Genomic DNA, 22,567 nt, shown 5'->3' on the forward strand with positions numbered 1-22,567 from the left:
ACAGGCCTCCAGGTGTCGTTTCGGGGGCGCAGTCTGCGGGGCGAGCAGGTGTCCGTGCCTCCCGGTCTCGCAGGATACGTGATGGTGACAGAGAAGGGAGAGGGGCTGATGCGGAAGCAGAACTTAAGAAGCTCCGAGAACAATGGCGAGGAAGACGAGCAAGAGCTGCTGGAGCGGGGCTTCGTGAGCAGAGGGATAGGGCTGGCAAGAGGGCGGGTGGGTGCGGCAGTCCCAGTGCTGAGCCAGGCCCACTCCCCAGGACCAGTTTATCGGAGCCACTGGCAGCTTCAGCTGCTTCACGATGTGGGGCCTGGAAACCGTCCCGGGCCCGGATGCTAAAGTTCGGGGGGCTCTAACTTGGCCCGCCCTTGCTGCAGCGGTGAGTAGATGTACGGGCCCTCCTTCCAGGGCTCATCCTTCCATCTTTCCCCTAGTGGATTTGGGGCGTTAAGGCTGGGAAGCATAAGGGGGCCGATGAGCCTGGCTCTGGAGCATCCCACTGGGTATCACAGAAGAATGGCTCGCCCACCACTTTTCTCTGGCCTTTCTGAAAGGGTCTTGAGCAGCTGGGCCCCTCCCCAGGTATGTGGGCCACCAGCTGCCCACAGCAGAGGTGACTCCTGTTTTAGATTCACGCACAGGTGCCCGAGGACTGAGCAGCAGAGAGTTTGGAAAGGAAAACTGTCGGTCCTTTACCACCAGTAACCAGCTCTGCACTTTGGAGCCACTGATTCCATCAGCCTAATAAATGAGCTTATCACAGCATCCGTGAGTCTGTGGGCACGTTTGTGCCCTGAAGCTGGTGTGGCTTTCTCCCACAAGAACCCTGGTGGCCCTGGCCTATAGAAACAATTTATTGCTGGGGGTAATGGGGACTAGAGAGGTCAGAATTTGGCAGCCGTGTTGGCTGGGCGTACACCTGTAATTCCAACACTTGGGGAGGCTGAGAAAGTACAGCCTGGACTATATAGTGAGACCCTATCTGAAAAACAAATGAAAGAAAAAAAATTGCAGCCAATACCTACCCTACCCCCAGCTTTTACTTTACAAAAGAAATTTTTACAATCACCAGCCTTCTGTACAGAGCACCCCATCCCCCATCTCACTGTACACAGCTGCCTGGCTTGCTCAGTCCCTGGTTCAGAGTGAGCCTGGGCTTGTAGGCAGCCGACCATGGAGGTGGTCTGAGCCCTGAGCTCGCCTTAGTAATGGCCCTTCCCTGGCCGGTCCCCTCCTCTGGGAGCTGTCCTCGGCCCTGTCTCCCTTGGTGTGTCTCCTGGGAGCCCCAGGGTAGAGGCAGAGCAGGCTGATGGGCCTCAGTTCTGCTGACTCGTGCTGCTGCAATGGGCAGTGCCTGGTCACCACTTTCCTCTCTTGCTCCAGTCCTTGGGAGTGAAATGTAGACACTTGGAGTCAATTCGAAGGAGTCGCTTGAGCATAGCCCGCTCATGCCCATCCACGATGTCCTCTGACAGAGTGAGGATGTACTGACCCTGAGCAGGAGACAGGCCAGCCGGTGGTCAGCCCACATAGAGCTGCACTCAGCACCCACTCACCTGTCTCCCCGGCATACCTCCCTACCTTGTAGTAGTTGATGAGGTTGAGGTACTGCAGGGTAGAGATGACATCCTCTTTCTTGATACTGGTAATTTCACTGATCTCACTGTGGGAGGGCAAAGGTCAGGTCCCCTGAGGGCCTTCATTTGTCCTCAGGAGCCCCAGGAACATAGGCCACGCCATGCACCCCCAGGTAGGTGGAGCCAGGCTCACTTGATGGTGATCTGTGGCCTCTCCCCACTCTCTGACTTCAGCCCCATCAGGATCTCCAGGATGGTCTGGGACCAGTAACTTCTATAGGATAGGAGTCCAAGATCCGAGAGGGGCTTCTCAGGGGTCCCTGTTTTCCCCTCCACCTTGGAGAGTTCATAGCCTAAAGTAACAAAGCAGGAGAGGGTGGACAGGCAGCCACGTGTACGTAAGTGACATTTACGAGCATGGGCTAAAGAGCTTGGCTGCCTAATTCCCAACCTGGCCCTGCCCAGTGGTAATTCAGTGACCTTGAACATGTGGCTTCTTTGTTCTGCACCTTAGTTTCCTCCTAAAGATCAATTCATTCATGTGCCAAGTAGCGTAAAGAGTGCTGAGGGCACTGAGAGAAAGAAGCAGCTACAGGAGAGGGTCTGACGAGGCTCTAGGGCTGGCATAATGAAGAGAAAAAGCCTTACGGGAAGAAAATGTCACCAGTTTCCTGTGCCAACTCAGCTTCTGTGGCTGGGTGCATGATCAGAGTGAAGCAGACCCTCATCTCTGGCTAAGCCTGACAATGCTCCAGTCAGTGAAATCAGTCCCTCAGCTGTGGCCTGGCTGGATGACTGAGGTTGCAGGGAGGGAGAGTGCACCAAGGTCCTTCCAAGGTGGGGGAAGGCTATTGCTCAGAGCAGGTAACTGACCTCTCCAGTGGGCCTCTGGCTGTTGCTGGTGCGACTCTCAGGCCCTGCAGAGCCAAGGAGCCTCACTGCCCTTTACCATGGCTTTCATTCTGCTGCCAGGGCTCTGAGGTGTCTGCTGCTTTAAATAGCAGTCCCCTTATTTATCAGTCTTAACCAGCCCCATGATGGACTTTTAGTTTTCTGCTTTCCTGCACTTGCTACATCTCTACTGGTCAGCCTTACCCTTTTGCCCAGTTTCCTGTGATTTCAATGAAGCACCCCACGGAAAGAGGGACAGAGAGAATGATGTCTGGAGAGATGAAGTAAGAAGGGGAAGGGGACATAACTTCGGATCCTACTCAACTGTTAGGTCTACAATGCATGCAGAGTTCTGATGAACCCCTCAAGGCCAAAGATGCCTCCACAGCTGAAGGGATTCTAGCCCCCTCCTCAGTGAACACCTGCCTACACTGTGAGTTGCCTGGAATGGTGCTCCTGGGAGCCCCACCCATACCCCATCTTCAGTCTCTTGGCTGAGTTTTGCTTAAGTATCCCTGCTGTATCAGGCTGTTTCCTAGGGATGTGACTCTATCTTGGTACCATTCGATCAATAAAATTTCTCAGATGGATTGTGACTTCGGTCAGGTCAAACATGTGTCTTTAGCAAGCAAACAGGCAAAGCCTCTTCCTTTCCCCCCAGGTACAGCTTGGTTATTCCATGGGTTCAGAGCAGTGAAGGGAATGGGAATGGGAGAAAAGTGAGGAAGCAGAAAGTATTCTTGGGTTTGGGAGGTTTGGAGAGCCCATGCAATAAGGAGGGGCAGAGGGCTTTTAGACTTTAAGGAACTGATCTGGCAAAGGAACAGGATGCCTGGGCATGGTAGTACATGCTTATAATCCTACTCTGGGAGGCTGAGGCAGGAGAATCACAAGTGCAGACCCCTCCTGAACTACTTTGTGAGGCCATCTCAAAATCTAAAGTGGCTGGGGATATAGTTCAAAGGCCCTGGGTTCAGTCCTCAGTATCACCAAAAAGGGGGTGGGGTGGAAATAAAGGAGCAGGCTGTGTGGTAAGCTAAGTTTTGACCATCTACTGCCTATAAGGCTCAGGAGACACTTATGGCACTGGCCCTTATCCAAGAACTTGTATCAAGGCAAAGGCCGAGACTGATGAACAGGAATTCTCTAAGGTGCCCAGGGCTCCAGGCAGGAGCAGATAAATTAAGACTTGGGAAAAGCTGAATGATACTTAGAGCCCTGACCAAGGGACATAGTAGGGCCTGAGAACCTACTCCTGAAAGCAGGGTGATCATCCGGAGAAGGGAGAGGACCTTGATAAGAGTCCCACCTTTATTTCCAGCTGGCTCCCCTAGTGACAGGTCTGCACAGACACCCAGCACACCTGCGTATGGGGTGCTGATGGGTGGCCTGGGTCTGCCAGTCCACCAGCACCTGGCTGGGCAGCACATACTCACTGAACTCAATGAGCAGCTTGCCATAGCCCCGGCGCTGGTAGGGAGGCAGTGTCAGGATGCAGGCCACGTTGTAGTCTTCTGTGGACTCCTTTTCCTGGAAGAGGGGCAAGTGAGTGTGAGAGAGGGGCCTGGCTGAGGGTGGGCTGAAGGACAGCTGGGTGAGCACTGACCTTAGAGAAGTAGCCCACAATGTGGAAGCCCTTGCAGTCATACTCCGTCATGACATAGAAGAGGAAGGGGTCTGTGTCATAGTACAAGGTCTTGTGGTCGAGAAAACACTTGGCCAAAAGACATAGATTCTGGGAGTAACTCTGCAAAGGAAAATGCTGTTAGCATTCTGGGGAGCTTTATGTCCCAGGTGGGTAAATGATGAGCACTGCTCCCTGTCATCACAGCATTTTGGTTCCAAGCCAAATACTGCCTGACCACCTGTCTCCTTAGCTGGACAGCTTTCCTCTACCCACCTTACCCCCACATAAGCCTGGCCTGCAGGCCTCCACCACCTTCTGCCCAGATTTCTCAACAGTCAACAATAACGTGTGCCCATGAAGTTAAGACTGCAGCAAGGGCTCATCAGAAGCTTTGCCTTTGTGGCAGTCTTGGGAGTATAGCAATCAAACCCTAACAACTCTAGTCTAAAGCCACACTTCTTAGGAACTGAAGTACTAAACTACGGTGGAAGTAAGGAATTGTGGAATTTAAAAGTCTCAGTTCCAACCACCAACAAACTCAGGGATTTTGCTACTTCACCTCCATGCACAATTTCGACAGGCCTTTCAAACAGCTCTTTAACCACATGCTGGGCACAACCACTTGGACACCAGCAGACTAGCACCTTCTTCCTCGTTTCCCTAGGCCCAGGCCAGAGCTTCCCAACAGTCAAGGAACTTCCTTCTCCCTTGATGCCCTCTTGGCCCCAGAACAGAGGAATCTTATAATCATCGCTAGGTTTCTTCTTCCCCACTGGCACAAACCCAAATCTGTGTCTTCCTTTCCTCAATGATCTCATTTCTGGTTACCTGAATTCTGTTCCTTTAACAACCTTCCTTATCCTTTCTCCTTGGCCTTTTTACTAGTGACTTTTACCTCTCACACTAACTCTGTAGGCCTTTGTCAAAGCTCAAAGTTCACCTCTGTGAGGATTTGATGACCACTTCCTTTGGACCTTGCCAACCTACCTTTGTTTCATGACACTTATCACACTGGGATGTGAGTAGCACTGGCATGTGCCTCCCTGACATGGACCACGAGCTCTCAGAACACATCCTAGTTCCTGGTCCTGTGTATATCCCCCAGCACCTGCCCTGCAGCAAGAATTCAATAAAAACAGCCTACACAGATCTGCTTTCCAGACAGGTCAGTTTTCTACAACAGGAAGAAGTGGCTCATCTGTCTTACCCTCAGGCCCCACTGCCCCCCAGCCACTAACCTTGTTCTTCCGTCCATCAATCTCAAAGAATGAGATGGTGCCCTTGCGGTAAATCTCATTGCCTGGTGGGTGCCGCAGGTCACACTTGGTCTGAAGAAAAGGAACAGAGGTGAGGGCAGGGTTTGGGGTGCTGGGAGGGCAGCTTCCCAGGACCACTCGTACCAAGTGACGCTGCAGACACTTGAGGCTACGGCCATACTTGAGGCAGAACTCGCATAGGTAGAGGACAGGCAGCGTGGTGAGCTCCTGTGGGTACGGGGAGAAGTACCACGGCTTGAGGCGATGCCTGCCCAGCTCGATGCACTCAATGTTCTTCATCCGGGTCACAATGTCGTCGTGACTCCTGTCAGATACCAAGCTGCCAGTCATGCGCGGTGCTGATGGTATTCCATCTGAGCTGTCCTGGGAATCCTGCTCAGGACCAATGGAAGACACCAGGTTACAAGGGGACAGCTCAGCAGGACACTGCAGCTCACAGCCCTGCCACAGGTTTCCCCTTTTAAGCACAATGGAAACTCGGTGGGAAAAGTACCATAATTCCCACTTTCCAAAATGAAACCAAAACTATGGAGAAATTGGTAACTTGGAAAAGATCATTTAGTGACTAATCTGAACCATGTTCCACTTGGCTCCTACTCTCACCAACCCCACCACTCCCTGTTTACTCTTAAACTAGGTGCTCACCAAACCCTCCACCCTGCCCATTTCCCTTCCTTTCTGCCTAGCTGCCATCTTCCGCAACTGTGCACACTCACCTCATCGGTCCCCAGACAATTTGATTTTCGCTTCCGTCCTGGCTGAGCTGCCACTGCCCTACGGGCGGATCCATTCTGCAGATGAGATGGAGGAATAGAAAGAATGGCTATGAGATGAGCCTGAAGAAAACCAGAGAGCAGAGGAGAGGAAAGGAAGGGAAACTGGGGGACTCACCTGGGGAAAAACAGAAGCTGGGGCTGTCTCGCTGGGCACTGGAGTTGCTGGTGAAACCACCTCCACCTTCCGTTTCTGTAGAGAGAAACCAAGAAAGGTGGGTCAGAAGGTAGAGAAGGTGGGACCTGAGAAGAAAGCAAGGTCCCTGGAATTGCTGAGGGTACCGTTGAGCGGTGGTTGGGTTGCAGGCAGGAGCTGGAGGAGAGCGGCTGGTCGGGCTCGCCACCGGGAATGGCCTCCCGCTCCTTGGGCAGGTTGAAGCGGAGTGTGATCTGGACCGGGATTGGCAAGGTCTTCCCGCTGGCCTGGGCGGAGGCCGGCTGTAGAGATAGGTCCAGGGTCTTCCTCTGGGGTGGGTATGGTGGTAGGATGGCAAATGGGAGGGGCCCCTCAGCTCAGATTGATCAAACCCCACCCACTGCCTTCTCAAGGACTTAAAAATGGCCCCTGAACTCTGGAAGCTACATCTATAATTTGGCCCCATTGTTTGCAAGCTGAGCCAGGGTGGGAACGTGCTGCCTCCTGCCAATCCAAGGAGCCCCTAAGGACAAGAGATGAGAGAAGGAGGCAGGAGAGAAGAGGGGAAGCAGGGGGACCTACTCACCACCTCTCTCTCTGGAGAGCCAGGCCGGGAGCCAGGAAGTCCGTTCTTCGTGGGGGTCTTGGCCTCTTTCTTGGGGAACTGGATCTTCTTTAGGTCCAGCCTCTCGTGGGTCACCCATTCATCCAGACGTTTATTGACTGCAGCAATAAAAAGAGCTCAGGAAGGAATGCCAGAGGCTGCTCCCCGAACACTACCCTGTAGCCCCACTCCACCGCAGCTCAGAACTCACAGTCAATGTAATGGACGTAGAAAAGCTTCCGGCCACTGATGTCCTTCACACTTAGGATCTCTGCCAGGGCTATAGGAACATAAGCAGGGGTCTTAGGTGGGCAGGCCAGGGACTCCGTCCTCCGACCTGAACCTCACCCCCACAATGAAGCCCTATTCCCCAAGCAGGAGATTCTTGCTCAAAACCTCTTCAGTCACTTAAGTTACCACCCTTCTTCAAGCCCCGCCCTGTTCGTACCCGAACGGCTGAAAGCCACGCCCCTCCCCGGGAGCTCTACGCCCCGCCAGCCCAGCATTCCTGAGGCCCCGCCCCCCGCGGGGGTTCAGTTGACTCCCACCCTTCGTCCCCAGGTTCTGTGGCTCCGCCCCCCGACGTCACTCACGCCACTCATCTTCGTTGTCCTGGTTCCGCCGCAGCACGGGTAAGCGGCAGCCCTCGATTATCTCCCCCTGGAGAGACAGCGCGGCGCCAGGGTCGGCTACTGGGGGGCCTAGGGCTCTACCCACCTCCCCTGGCTCCCTCCGCCCCGCCCCGGGCACCGGACTCACCACCTCCGCCATCTTCCCTCCCTCCACTGCCACTTCCGGCCCCTCTGGCAGATGTCACTTCCGGGCTGAGAGCGCCACAGGCCTAGGCCTCCGAAACTGCTTTAAAGAGGACTCTTGAGAGACACCGCCGCCAAACTGGAGTAGGGGAGTCAGCCCGTTTGAGTGACCAAAGAAGCTGTTCGAAGCCTCAGGCCAAGTTCTGGATGGAATCCTCCAACGTGCATAGCCATTGGAGGAAAACTGACTTTGTCACGTGACGCCCACCGGGTGCGACGCAGATCACGTGGTTTTAGTGTTTGGGCTTTGACAGGCGGTCGCGCTCGGGCGTCCACTAGTGGCAGCGAGAGGCGACCCGGAGAAAGAGTTGCACGAGCTCAGCTGGGGATGGGCCTGGGAAGCCGGAAGCAGCGGGTTTGGAAGCTGGCGAAGTGGGTGGGGCTAAAGGGACCGGAAATTCCCACCCCTTTTGTTAAAGTCGGTCCAAGGGAGTGGATACTCAAGGAAAATTTCTAAATTCCCAGCACTCAGGAGGCTGAGGCAGGAGGATCACTGTGAGTTCGAGACTAACCTGTGCAGCACAGGTGCTCAGGAATAGCTGGCAATTTTTTTTTTCCTATTCTGTAGGTTTTCTTTTCACTCTTTTGGTTTCACTCTGTTTATTTTGCTGTGCAGAAGCTTTTACATTTGATATGATCCCATTTGTGGATTATTTTTGTTTTTTTTCCATTTGTGGATTCTTGGTACTATTTCCTATGCAACTGAGGTTCTGTGCAGAAAGTCCTTGCCATGCCTATGTCTTCAAGATTTTTACCTATTTTATCTTCTAGAAAGTTGTGTTCCTATCGTAATATTTAGTTCTTTGATCCATTTTTATTTTAGTTTACAAAACGGTGAGATATGGGTCTCTATTCAGTCTTCTGCATGTTGTTTTTTACATTTTTATGGTAGAATGAATGTTTAATACACTCAAAACAATCTTCACATATTGTAAAAATTCTTGTTTCAAATCTTTATAATATTTCCAAAGTGTTTGTTGGCCCAAAAACTAAATCAATCTTCTTTGATGACATTACCGCTGATCACAAAAAGGTAGTATCTGGGTAGAAACGAAATAAGAACCAATTATTTAAAGCTGATAGAAATTTTCTATAAATCAAATACTCTGGATTTTAGCAAGGATTCAACCTTAGAGAAGTCAACTGGTCATTTAGCTAACTAGAAGTCAAGTTCTGGATAAGTTCTAATAAAAAGAACTTTATTATTTACCATTCCCTAGCAAAATTACACAGCACTACTCAAAACAAGCTCAAATTAGAGTTCTGCACTTCTACTTGTGTGTGCGTGTGTGCATGTACATGTGTGTGAACACATTTCAAAATTTAAAACTAGAAAAGGTTGAGGACCCTACTGATGCTAGCAGTTATCAAAAGCATACAATTCTGTGGCTTCACCCAGCAGTTCAGAAAGATTAACCCAATTTTAATTGATATCCAAGAAAACTTTCTCATTTTAAACACTTTCATTTTATACCCAAAATGCACTTCAACCTTCATCAAGAGTCACTATCAACTAAAAAAATCAGCCATGCCTATGTGAAAACAGGACTCCAGGTAGCAAGTTGATTCACCTGTGTTTATACTGGTCCGTTGGAGTTTTTTGTTTTGTTTTGTTTTTTTAACCTATCAAATGTATACACCTAAATTTTGAAAAATAAACCTGAACTCAAGTGCCCTTAAAAGTTTAATACTTAGCCAGTTCTCAATGGCAAGGTATTTGGAAAAGGCTTAAAAGAACAAAACCCTTACAACAGATAATCTTAAAAATCATATTAAAATCCCCACCCCCCAAAAAGTTTATCACTCAGCAGCTTTCAGCTTTGAACTGATAACAAAAAGCAAATTGGGCTGGGGATTTAGCTCAGTGGCACCGCGCCTGCCTCACAAACATAAGGTCCTGAGTTCTAAGCCCTGGTACTAAAGGGGCGGGGAGAGCCAATCAGATATAAATTTTCCTGTAAGCGGCCTGTATATTTTCATATATATTTAAACTACCAAAAACTGCTTACAAATGGCACTTCCTGTGAAGTAGATGATGATGAAGTTCCAGGTAATTCTGGCACGTGTCCTGATGTACTAGAGTCTGAATCATCCTTAAAAGATAAATTTATTGCTGGACGTGGTGGCACACACCTGTAATCCCAGCACTTGGGAGGCCGAGGCAGGAGGATCACTCTGAGTTTGAGACCAGCCTGGACTACATAGTGAGTTCCACTTCAGTCTCAACTACATAGTGAAACCCTGTCTCAAACCCCCCCGCAAAAAAAGAAAGTGATAACAATTGGCAACTGAGCTCTTGAATCACTTTTTTCAGGGTCTTGAAAGGATTCTGATCCATCAGCAGACCCACTTATAGATTACATTGATCATGGAGGCCAAATCCTGTAGTCTCTGCAGTGGAATGGAACAAGGTGGAGAATCTTGTTCATTAGTATTTTAGGATGTTCCACTAACAGTCGATAACTACATAGTACACCCATTAAGTGGCTCAGAAAACTTGGATTGACCATTGCTGAAAGGGCTCTCCTTATCTTCAGGGGCATCTAAATTCGCTGGGTTGGATTAGGACAGCAGATGATTTCTTCTAGATTGTTCACAGGTCTGATCTATCCTGGGCAGCACCAACCTGGGACCTGGGGCTGGGGTCTTTAAGGCCTCAGACCCCAAGCAGTGCAGCCACAGGTGAACCCCTTGCTCAGCTGCACCCCAAACCAACACCACCACTACTACAGACTGAGCTAAAGAGGAAACAAAATGGAGGCATGGTTTTTACATTTCTAAGTGGCCGGGCAAAAAAGAATAATGATATATGAAGTTTAAATTTCAGTGTTCTTAAGGTTTTATTTGTGCATAACCACATTCATTATTTACATGTTGTTTATAATTCTTTTCATATTTAAGCCAAAAAATTGTGCCTGAGACATTTGTTTCCCTCTAGACCTTTGTCAACCCCTCCTGTAGACTGTGATGCTATCGTTTAACAGGAAAACTGGATGAGCCAGAGATGTTGGCCTGTAATCCCAGCTCTCAGGAGGCTGAGGCAAAAGGATCACCATGAGTTTGAGGCCATCCTAGACCACACAGTGAGTTCAAGACCAGCCTGCAGTACATAGTGAGATCCTGTCTCAAAAACCAAAGCTAAACCGACATAAAACCTAGAAAAATTGATAAACTAGTTCTTTCTGAACAGCACTTCAATGGGAGAAATGTAAAGAGAAAATAGTAATGTTAGGAAATAATCCAACAGGAAACCAGAAACTGACCTAATATCTGAATTAACAGTGTTAATTTCAACAGCAAAACAAAAAGAACCTGCCTCACAAGTGCCAGGTCCTGAGTTTGATCCCCAACAACGAAAACAAACAAACAGAAACACTCAGGAGAAGCAGACAAAAATATTTTCCTCATTAAAAGAAGGAAGCGGGTTTATATGAAGCAACATATGTACTCAGGCTTAAAATGCCCTCTCAACAATCTGAACAGGGTAGATAGAAAATGAAAGAAAGATTTTTTTTTTTTTGTACCAGGGATCAAATTCATGTCTTGTGCTTGCAAAGCAGGTGCTAGAACCACTGAGCTAAATTCCCGGCTCTGAAAGAAGGATTTTTATAGCAAAAATAATCACTTTTGGGGTGAATCAGTTGGGGGTGTTGCTCAGTGGTGCAGTACTTGCTAGCATGGGCCAGGGATTTAGCTCAGTGGTTCTGTTGCCTGCCTCACAAGTGCAAGGTCCTGAGTTCAATCCCTGGTACCAAAATAATAATAATAATAATAATAATAATAGTACTTGCTAGTATGTACAAGGCCCTGGGCTCCATCTCCAGCATCGGAAGAAAAGATCATCAGATGAGGCAACTAATACTTCATGTGTTTTTATTTTAAGAGTGGTAACTTCTAAATATTAAATATGTATGGTAGTATTTCCCATCGTAGTAAATGACTCTGTGCATGTGTGTGTGTGTGTGTGTGTGTGTGTGTGTGTGGTACTGGGGCTTGACCCGGGCCCTTTACACTGAACTACATCCCCAGCCCTTTTAATTTTTTTATTTGGAAACAAGACCTCAGGTAGGATTTGAACTTGTGATCCTCCTGCTTCAGACTCCCAGAATGGCAGGATTACAGGTGTGCACCACTGTGTCCAGCTCTTTTCTTCTAATCTTCATCATCAAATGTCTGAATTAGATCGAGATTTTAATGTTATTGACATATAATTTCTTCCTGTAATATATTGGGTTATAATCTTGTATGTATTTTATATTTTTTAAAAACCCAGAGGGCCAGGGATTTAGCTCAGTGGTTCTTCCTCTTGCCTTGCAAGCCCAGGGACCCGAGTTTGATCCCCGGTACCAAAAAAACCAAAAACAACCCAGAAATCCAGTGCCTGGCTTGCAAGCACAAGGGCCCAAGTTCAATCCCTGGTACCAAGAACAACAACAACAACAAATCTATGAAACTTTTAGGCCTGTTACATAAAGAAATTCAGATGTTTATGCTTAGTTATTTTTATAGAAAAAATGTATAAAGTATTGTGAAAATGCAAAATAACATTATTTTGACAGGATCTGCACAGATAAGGGGAGGCTGAGGCAGGCGAGGGCATACCCACCCACACGCCTGTCCCCAGTGGCACCCCCCACATGAGCTCTCTCTGGCCCCTACTGCTCTTCCCACCCGGGGCTCTCTCCCCCAGCCAACCCTTCCTCACTCTAGATGCCTCTTCCTCCGGGAAGGCTTTTGTCCCAGTCACCTGTCACGTGGAGGTGACCATCTGGCTATGTATACTTTCCTCCTGTGAGGCTCCAGCTGGTGGGGCTGCCTGATTTGCCATTTCAATTTCACCAACACTCTCTGAGTACTGGACAGGCCAGCTCTCCGTCAATGTTGCCAGAGGACACATTCATCCTGTGAACAGGTTAAGTGCTTTACCCAGGTGACAGGAGAACCTGAGCCTCGGAGCCTGGTGACGTAGCTAAGCCATGAAGCCAAAACGGGTGCTTTTCACTGTCCACGGGACCGCAGCCCTGTATCACAGGAGGAAACACATCACATACACCTCTGGCTGAACTTCATAGTTCTGCAGCACAGTCCACGGACCATCAGCAGTTTACCCTCGAGATGTTTTTTGAATTTTTTGTAGTATTGGGAATTGAATTCAGGACCTTGCGCTTGCCAGGCAGACAAGGAGCCACTGAGCTACATCCCCAGCCCTGCCCTCAAGATATGAAACCTGCCAGTGTTCCTTGCTACTGCTGTCCAGCATTACAAGAGTATCATTAGCCCAGGAAGAACAATCAAAACTGAAAATTGCAAACGTAATTTCTCAGCCAGGTGTAGTGGCGAATGCCTATAAACCTAGCACTTGGGAGGGTGGGTCAGGTGGATTGCCATGAGTTCAAGGTCAGCCTGAACTACAAGACAAGACTCCGTCTCAAAGCAAATAAAAACACCAAGTGCAGTTTCTCATGAAGCATGTTACTTCTGCACCATGGTTAGAAAACGTGGGAAGATGGGCGAGTGGCAAACAGCAGAGAAAGGACCTCTCTGGGAGTTGGTGTCCTGACATTGGAATATAGTGGTGTAAGGAGGAGCGGAAAGAGGGAGGTGGATTCTCAGGATGCAGGAAGGATATGAAGTAAGAACTGAAATCCCCGGGGAGAGCCAAGTCAGAGACTTCAATGAAAATGGAGACGGTAGGTGGCGCTTTATCCCAGAGTTTGGACTCACAGCGTGGGGTGGGTGAGTCAAACCTGCAAAAGCACGCTGACTACTGGAGACCGCCGAGTCCTCCACCTAGAAAGGCACCAGTGGAATGGAGCATTGCACACAGCACAGCGCAGTGGCTGGTGAGTTGTTTGGTCTCAGATGTCACCCAGAAGAGGGTGATTAGCCAGTAGCCATCTTGGACAGGGGTCAACGGAGCTCAGAACTCAGAACAGCTACAGTCTGGCTCCACCTAGTGGCTCCCAGTGACTCCGTGAGGGTGCTGAGTCCAAGTGGTAGGAGGTCAGGGCACAGAGTTCAAGCCAGCAGGAGGATACATGGACTGTGGCAGACTTAAAAAAATCGGTCCTAATCTCATAGCCAGAAACCAGCCTGAACTTCGGTAGAACTAAAGGTCCGGGCTTGCCGGGTTTACACAACTCAAATCTGGATTCTGTTTGCCCTCACTATGTCAGTGAGAGCAGAGACACACCTTGAACTGGACTTTCTTTTTCCTTTTTTCTTATCTTCTTTTTCTTTTTCTTTTCTTTTCCTATTTTTGGACTTTTGCTCTTGTTCTGTCTTTTTTTCCCTTGATTGTTGTTATCTTTACATGAATGTGAACACGTTTTCTACTTTTTGTATGTGTGTATGTTGTTGTTCTGTTATTTTTATTTCTTTCTTCTCTCTTTCCCTCCTGTGTTCTTCACAAATTTCCCAAAATTTGTATGATTTTCCTTTGTCCTCCAGGCTTGCTTCTAAACTTTTCTAGTGTTTCTCTAATTTTTCCCCCAAAACCCCTTCTAAGTCTTCTCCCCTTAGGGTAAAATTGCATTATTGAGGCTTATATATTGTAAACAAATTTCTGGTTTGTTCTAGATTTTGTTATATAGCCACAAATCTAGTTGAGATTGTTAACAGTCACAAATTAATAGTTATCACAGTTTTTCATTTTCTAGGTTTATTTGATGCTATTATTGCTGATTTTACTACTTTAGCCAATCAGTTGTTCTTCCTGGTATAGAGTGCCTAAGGGTCTTAAAAAGTACAGTAAGCTAGTGCCGAAGAATCGGGGGCTAGGCCAAATAGGTAGACACTTATCCCCAGCAAACTGAAAATGTAGAGTCTTGTAAGAGACTCCAAACCCAAAAGCCAGCTATACCTACAAGACATCTCTGAGGTGCAGTCATTTCCTAAGGGCTCTGAATACTGGAAATAAAGCTACTCACCATAAGCAATCTCCAAGCCTCAAGCCAGAAATTAAACAAAAAACAAAAAAAACCCAAAAAATCTGGGAGGTTGTGCTGGTGCACACCTGTAATCCCAGCACTCGGGAGGCTGAGGCAGGAGGATCACTGCCAGCCGGGGCTACACAGTGAGCTCCAGGTCAGTCTCAACTACACAGTGAGACCCGGTCTCAAAAAAAAAAAGAAAAAATACTGCATTGTTTCTCTGGTGTGAGAAACTGAAGGTGGAAATAAGGATTAAAATGTACAAAAGAGAGCTGGGGATTTGGCTCAGTGGTTCCACTGTCTGTCTTTCAAGTGCAAGGGCCCAAGTTCAATTCCTGGTGTCAAAAAAAAAAAAAAGTAGAAAAGACATTGGGAAATGGGAAGAAAATTGAAGGAAAAAACAACCAAAATTTTTGTATATAAGGCAGAGGCAGTGGGGAGAGAAGAAGCAAAATGTATCAGGTACTCGTACAAATTCCCTAGGATGAGTGATATCATTATGTATATCTGAAACGTTGGGCCGAGGATTTAGCTCAGTGGTGCCACGCCTGCCTAGCAAGTACAAGGTCCTGAGTTCCATCCCTTGTACTGGAAAAAAAGAAATTAAAATGTGCCAATAAATGTTTTGCTAAAAAGAAAAATAGAAAAAGTGGAAGTCAGAGGCCCTCTGCATTAGCAGAGGCATGTTTCACACACAGACCCCACCTTCTGGTCCACTACTTAGCCATGGCCAGGCACCAGCAAAGACCCAGAAGCACAGACCTACCTGGGCACAGACCCCACCTGGGGGGCTGCTCTATGCAGCCACAGCAGTAACTGCCAAGCCAGAACTTCCATCTAAGCACTGGGCTTCAGTGTCACAATGCCTTCGAGCCAGGTGTGTGGTGCACACCTGCGATCACATCTACTCAGGTGGCTGAGGCAAGAGGATTGCAAGTTCAAGGTCGTCCTGGACAACTTAACAAGAACTTGTCTCAAAATTTAAAAAACAAAAATAAAAAGGCTAGCTGGGCATGGTGGTGCACACCTGTAATCCCAGCACTCGGGAGGCTGAGGCAGGAAGATGGCTGCTTGTTCAAGGCCAGCCTGGGCTACATAGTGAGAGCCTGTCTCAAACAAAACAAAAGAAAAAATAAAATAAAAAGGCTGAGGATGCAGCTCAGTGCCCTCTGAATTTAATTCCTACCACTGAAAATTTCTATTCTAATTTGTAAGAGCAGAGGTTTGTTGTTGCTATCGCTCCTTGCTCCATTTGTCTTATAAACACCTTCCTATGTCAGACGGTTTCCTGAGCCATAGGGAAAGCCCACTGTATGTTCTGCCCGCATTGTCCAAAAACTGAAAATAAAGCAAAAGGATGACTCCTAGACCCAAAAAGTGCGGGAGGAGAGTCATTCTCTACTGGTGACCGAGCTAGGGTGGAAACATTCCCCTCCCCTCAGCCTGGAAGTTGCAATGCCAACATTCCTTGTTTTGGTTTTGGTTCTGTTTAAAGCCATAGGAGGCCGGGATGTAACTCAGTGGCGCCACGTCTGCCTGGCAAGCTCAAGGTCCTGAGTTTGATTCCTGGTATTGAAAAAAGAAGTGATGGTGATTGAAGCTGGGGCCTTTGCACTGAGCTACCGTCTTAGCTCTTTTTATTATTGTTATTGGTATCAAGTCTGACTTAAGTGAGGCTTTTATAAATAAATGGGGCAAAGGGAATAGGCTGCTTTTAGCAAACAACAGCAGCTTTTTAGTTAATAAGGCAAACTGACTCAAAAGAAAGTATATAACCCCCCTGGCACTGAGAAGTCAGTAATTATGTACACACCTGAGCAGACCGACCTTGGGCATCCAAGTCATACCCCAGATTCCTTAGCCCCTTTAATGCCTATATAACCCTAATTTCTTTCTCAGGTTCTGCCGCCTGCCTTGCAAGTGCAAGGGCCCAAGTTCGATCGCCGGTACCAAAATTTTTTAAAAAAATTTTAAAGAGAACATTTGTTAGCATTCTTAAAACCTGAGATAGCTCTCCTTTTGTTCCATTTTTTAAAGTGTCTTTCAATATGATATTGAACTTTTCTTCATTTTAGTCTATGCTCTTTCAATATGATATTGAACTTTTCTTCATTTTAGTCTATGCTTTTCTTGATTAATTTAGATTTATTTTGATTGATGTTTTGAGTTAAAATTTTATGCGGTATAAGGAAGGTAGGGTCCAATTTTATTCTTTTGTATGTGGGTACACAGCGAGGAAAAGAAAAAGAGATTTTCCAGGCCTGGTGCACGCCTATAATCGCAGCACTTGGGAGGCTGAGGCAGGAGGATCAACCTGAGTCTCAGGCCAGCCTGGGCTACAGTGAGTACAAAGCCAACCTGAACTACACAGTAAGACCCCTACTCAAAAAACACACATGCAAAATGTACATATTCTAGATATTTGATTAAATGTTTATGGTTTCTAGGGCTGGGGGTGTAGCTCAGTGGTAGAGCACTTACCTAACATGCATTAGGCCCTGGGTTTCATCTGCAGCATCACACACATGAATGGGTAGTGTTTCTAAGCAGTCTTTCTCATTCTGAAAACAAGATTTAATTTATATATTCAAAACAGAATACCAATTAAAGTCTCAGTGGAGTTTACACTTGTAGAAATTGATAAGCCGACTCTAAATGATGTATATAAATTCAAAGGTCCTTGATTAAACAATGGTACTTTGAAAAAGAAGAATGAAATTAGAGGTAGTGTAATATGGACATAAAATTAAAAATGTAAATTTGTGAAACAGAATAGAGTCCAGATATTCACCTGTACATGTATAATTTTTAAGGAGCAGTTTAGCCTGGCCTCAAACACCCAATTATCCTCCTGCCTCAGCTTCCCAAGTGCTAGGATTACAGGTATGTTCCACCATACCCAGCCACCTGCACATATCGTCTTGACCAGAATTTGATGATGAAAGAAAGGGCTTTTTTGATACATGAAGCTACAACAGCTAGATTTGGGGTGGGGGAGGGCTCTTCGTGGCCTTTACAAAAATTAATCCAACATAAATCATAGACCTAAATGTAAAACTAAAAACAATAGAGTAATAAAAACTATGGTACTTCTAGATGAAAATACAGCAGGAAATTTTGTTACCTGATGGTGGGTGAAGATTTCTCTGATAGTACATTTCATTAGAAAAAGAGGAAATACAAATCTTTTGTTCATTCTAGAGGGTTGAGGTAGAAGTTTTGCAGTATGAGTATTGTGGATAGGTAAGTTAATTAGATATTTGTAGGCAGTTAGACAAGGCTGACTTAGGAGTTAAAACAAAAGACAATCAAGACACATTCACTGGTTGGCATTATAAAAAGAGAAAAAGTACTGTACCCACTTACTTCCCCTGGGGATAAATAGCAGTGATTGATACTCTAAATAGGCATCAATCTCCTCAGCCCATTTCCTTTCCAGAAATTCTTTGTACATTTGCCACATGACTTATATTCCTATTTGATCCCCATTTAATCAATATTACTTGAAGCCAGGAGTGGTGGTGTACACCTGTAATCCCAGCACTCCGGAGGCTGAGTCAGGAAGATCGCTGTTCAAGACCAGCCTGGGCTACATAGTGAGTTCCAGGTCAGTCTCAACTACATAGTGAGACCCTGTCTCAAAAAACAAAAAATCAAACAATAACAAATGTTGGCAGGGTTGTGGGGAGAAAGGAACCCTTCTCCATTGTTGGTGGGAGTGCAGACTGGTACAACCACTGTGGAAATCAATATGGAGATATCTCAAAGAGCTGGGACTAGAGGTTCCATTTTACCCAGCCATCCCTCTGCTGGGTATCTTTCGAAAAGAACTAAAAGAATCATATCACAGTGATATATGCACACCCATGTTTATAGCAGCACAGTTTGTAATAGCTAAAACTTGGAAACGGCCCATTTGCCCATCAGTTGGAAACTGGATAAAAAAGATGTGGTTTCTCTATAAAATGGAATATTACTCAGCCATAAAGAACGAGAAATTAGATTCATTCATAGGAAAATGCATACATATTGAGGATATACTCCTAAGTGAAATAAATAAGTCACACGTGTAAATACCAAATAGTTTCTCTGGTGTGAATAAACTGTAAGAGTACATAAGATCCTAATGAGATAACTGATATTGTGAAATGGGAAGAAAAGGGCTAAAGGTGTACGGAAGGTGGGATGGGTAGGGGAAGGGTAATAAGGGAAAAGAAAAAAATGTGAGAAAATGAAAAGATGGAAATAAACTGTAAATGGGGAGGGGAGAAGGGGGTGAAGGGAGGGCAGGGACGAGGGGAAAAAATGAGAACCAAGACCTGTCACGTAGAGGAACAAGATCCCAACAATGAATGTAACTGTACTGTATCCCTAAAATGTACCAATAAACTCAATTTTTTAAAAAAAGTTACATTCTTTGTTTTGTTAAGCAGCACTAGGGGAAAAGGTAGCATTAGATCGCCACCTAGTGGACTTTCATGACAACTACAAGTAAATTTAGAAAATGCTGTAGAATGGGTCTTTTGTGAAATCTGGTTTATATTTAAGAAATATATACGCCCATTAATAAATAATGGCACCCCCATACATCAGTTAAAAGACAAAAAGTCAGTGGCCATTCTTAAGACTTGGGGAACAGATTTCACTGAGACATTCCAGTTCAGTCCTTCTCAATACTCTAGAGAAGATGCTGGGCCTGTTCTACCTCAGTTTCCTTTCTGGTCTGATCTTCCACTGGTGAGGAGGAAATCTTAGCCCTTGAGATTCCATGTTCTTGCTCTTCCAGGCTGAGACTGATGACTCATAATCAAGTTCTCCTAATAACTCACCTTGAGCATGAGAAGAAAAGACTTCCTTCTTCTGGTCTCATTTCTGATCTTTCCCTACCACTTTGCTCTTTCCTTATAGAAGCATGTAAAATTAGAAAAAGGAAAGATCTCTAATAAGTTTAAGAGAATTACAACCTCCCCTCTCTCTCCCTCTCCTTCTCTCTCTCTCTCTCTCTCTTTCTCCTCCTAAGTCCAGCTTTCATCATTTATATATGTACAGGAAAAATACCTTTGCTGATAGGTTGTGGACTTTAGACCTTTGACGGTGGACTTGTAGTGTACTATGTGGTAATTTTTTCTTGGATGTTTAAACAGCTTAAACCTTATTTGAACTTTTTCTCTCTGCTGCTTCTTCAGACATGCCCCTTAAACTTTTCTCCAACTTGTTGGGAGTTGACTTTAGAATCCCTTGTCGTCAGACCACCCTTCCTTCCGGGAAGTCAGACTGAGACAATTTGCAGCAACTGTTTGTCTTCCACAGGGAAAAATAACTATCAGCTGGTGACTTCCGTTTGTGTTCTTATATGCTAAGTAACGTAAAAAAAGAGGATTTCGGTCAGCCTTTCTCTTCCTTCATGTGTACAGAAGAAACTGATAAAGGTGCCTTTACTAACATGCAAATGTGGCTGCGAGGTGGACCTATGATTTCCAAATGCTTGGTGAATTTAAAATGGACCTTACAGAAGTAGCCGTGCTAATAAATGTTTCCTTGGTGACTAGATAGACAACAGGAATATCTCAGAGATTTCTCCACCCTAGGACCTAGGGCAGAATCTCTGACCTATCCGTCTCTAGAAGTGATCTCTTTTGCAGGCAAAAAAATGCTCTAATTTGACCATTCATCTATTTTCCTCTCTTTCTTTAAAAAATTTAGAAAGTACTGGTTCAGACTGGTTTTTCTAGAAATGTTTCCTTCTCTAAACATAACTGTTATGGCTAAAATCAGTTGTGATGTTTGCCTTAGGAGTACCTATGGGAATAAGAGTATGAGTTTTCTGGCAAGGTAAGATCACATGCTGTTAAGAGCCTAGATTGTCCAGTCCAGTCTTATTTTCTGGGTCTCTCTCCAGACAGTAGCTACCTGCCCTGGAGAGGAAGAACCTTGGGGGATTTGCTGGTGGCAGAGGAATTGAGCAGACTTACAGGACACGGTTTTGTTTCTCTATTATTTAACTTCTTACTCCTTTGGAATATATTCTTAAACATTGGAAGCCGTTCCACCCTCACATACTGAAAAAGAGCAATTTAGTATTTTTCTGCATCTGCACATGGTGTGTCTACCTCCTAGAGTCAAAATAAAATACAAAGAGAAGTATCAAATATGATGTTATTCATAACTAGAATCATACTGTTAGAAAGAAAGTGGTCAAAATTGCCTTATGTTCAGACTCCTTTGCATTAAGAAGTAATCCTTGCTTGTGCTCAAATTGTAAATGTAAGTCACAGGAAAGCCAGACAGGAGATTAAAACAGAAGGCACTTTCAGACATATGTCCTTAAATATCTTAAAAGATGAGAGCTAAGACCTTTAGTTATTTTATTTTATTTATTTTTTTATTTTTATTTTTTGGTACCGGGGATTAAACTCAGGTCCTTGCGCTTGCAAGGCAGGCCACCGAACCACTGAGCTAAACCCCCAGCCCCCTTTAGTTATTTTAAATTGTCAATTATTTATCAGGAAAAAGATGAAGACATCCCTAGCTCTTGATTTGATAAAAGGAAATGCTATAGTTTTTCCCAAGTCTTGCAATATGTAGATGGTATACTCTCAGGTGCTCTCTAGTCAAGGCACCCATGCTCTGCTAAATTTTCTAGCAGACAGGGGTTATAAGATTTCTACATCTAAGGCACAACTTTACAGCCTTGAGGTAAAATATTTAGGCCTTATTATACCTAAGGAAACCCAAAGACTGGGGGGAAGAAAGAATTAAACCAATTCTTTCCTTCCCACAGCCCATGACTGTAAAACAGCTGAGATTCCTAGAAATCACAGGCTTTTGTTACCTTTAGATAGCAGGATATAGTGAGATTGCAACCCCTCTATAAGCTTATAAAGAAGTCCAAAAGGCAGATACCCATACGTGTGTGTGTGTGTGTGTGTGTGTGTGTGTGTGTGTTATTTATTTATTTATTTATTTATTTATTTTTGGTACTGGGGATCTAACTTAGGGTGCCTTCAAGGCAGGCAGCAGCCATCACTGAGCTAAATCTCCGGCCCCGTTGCCCATATTTTAACCTGGAATCACATTCCACAAGATCAAATAAGGGCTTCTAAATGCTCTACCACTGAGCCTGCCTACAGGACACTGTTTCAGTTTGTATGTTAATAAAAGGTGAGACATGGCTTTGGGAGTGTTTATACAGGATCAAGGAATCATAAATTAGATATTACAGATTCAGAGTAATTTATTAAAAATAATCCAAAAACAATATAGTTAGAACATTTTCATTCTCTCTCACTCTCTTTCAAGAGGCAGAAAAGCCACCATTCACGTTCTTTGATGACTGATTTGATTTCTGCTTGTGAGTGTAGTGAGAGTCATCACAGCTTTTGTCCCTGGAGGCATGTTTTGCTCAGGATTACAGACCTGCCCTGGGAAAGCTCTTGACACTGTCTTCCTACATCTGACATGGTTAAGCTTTAGTTCTTGTGCCATACTTAGCCACTCTTCCGTGCCTACTCCACTGCCCTGCCCCTGAGAAATCATACGTGTTTCAACAGTGTTTGGTTGAAGGCAATTCCCTCCTCTGTGGCTGCTGGATTTCAAGACAAAGCTTCCGGAACGGCGAGTTTCCCCTCCATAGAACATTTCCAGAGTAAAGCTGACCTTCATTTATCTCTGGACAACATTAAAAAAAAAAAAAGGGATCTAAGTTTAATTGTAAAACTTTGAAAAAATAAATATGTTTCGTCCAAATTTATCTTTCAGTCCATAGGCAAAATTGGAGATTAACTCCTCTTCCCTCAAGAATAACACTGACTGGGCCAGGGATTTGGCTCAGTGGTGCCACCGCCTGCCTCAAAAGCATAAGGTCCTGAGTTCTATCCCTGGTACCAAAGGGTGGGGGGAATAATACTGACTGGTTCTTTTTTTTTTTTTTTTTCC

The 22,567-nt window shown here is 45.7% G+C and overlaps 2 protein-coding genes across 6 annotated transcripts in view; one reads left to right on the plus strand and one right to left on the minus strand.

Annotated features, from left to right (window-relative positions):
- The window catches only part of Rnaseh2c (ribonuclease H2 subunit C), a 1,055-nt gene extending 275 nt beyond the window's left edge, over window positions 1-780 (plus strand). The window contains exons 1-3 of the mRNA XM_033756535.1: window positions 1-183; window positions 260-379; window positions 630-780. The exon at window positions 1-183 is cut by the window's left edge and continues 275 nt beyond it. Of these exons, the coding sequence (XP_033612426.1) occupies window positions 1-183; window positions 260-379; window positions 630-656 (330 nt within the window). The 3' untranslated portion in view covers window positions 657-780. The remainder of the gene's footprint in view (window positions 184-259; window positions 380-629) is intronic.
- Window positions 781-1,007: 227 nt separating this feature from the next.
- On the minus strand, window positions 1,008-7,985 carry Kat5 (lysine acetyltransferase 5). Of its 5 annotated transcripts, none has more exons than XM_033756534.1 (14): window positions 7,645-7,984; window positions 7,479-7,545; window positions 7,097-7,165; window positions 6,868-7,004; window positions 6,428-6,610; window positions 6,264-6,338; window positions 6,089-6,163; window positions 5,496-5,744; window positions 5,334-5,423; window positions 4,075-4,215; window positions 3,905-3,998; window positions 1,771-1,930; window positions 1,582-1,663; window positions 1,009-1,493 (listed from the first exon to the last, which is right to left on the minus strand). In XM_033756534.1, the coding sequence occupies exons 1-14, from the start codon at window positions 7,654-7,656 to the stop codon at window positions 1,359-1,361; spliced, it is 1,569 nt and encodes a 522-aa protein (XP_033612425.1). In that variant the 5' UTR covers window positions 7,657-7,984; the 3' UTR covers window positions 1,009-1,358. The 5 variants fall into 5 exon arrangements, with proteins under 5 accessions (XP_010634268.1, XP_033612425.1, XP_010634270.1 ...); XM_010635968.3 differs by having other exon boundaries at window positions 6,428-6,583; window positions 7,645-7,982; XM_010635966.3 differs by having other exon boundaries at window positions 1,008-1,493; window positions 6,428-6,583; window positions 7,479-7,985.
- Between the last annotated feature and the right edge of the window lie 14,582 nt (window positions 7,986-22,567).

Source organism: Fukomys damarensis, unplaced genomic scaffold (genome assembly GCF_012274545.1).
Source record: "Fukomys damarensis isolate Sample0158 unplaced genomic scaffold, DMR_v1.0_HiC HiC_scaffold_27, whole genome shotgun sequence".
Taxonomy (NCBI): Eukaryota; Metazoa; Chordata; class Mammalia; order Rodentia; family Bathyergidae; genus Fukomys; species Fukomys damarensis.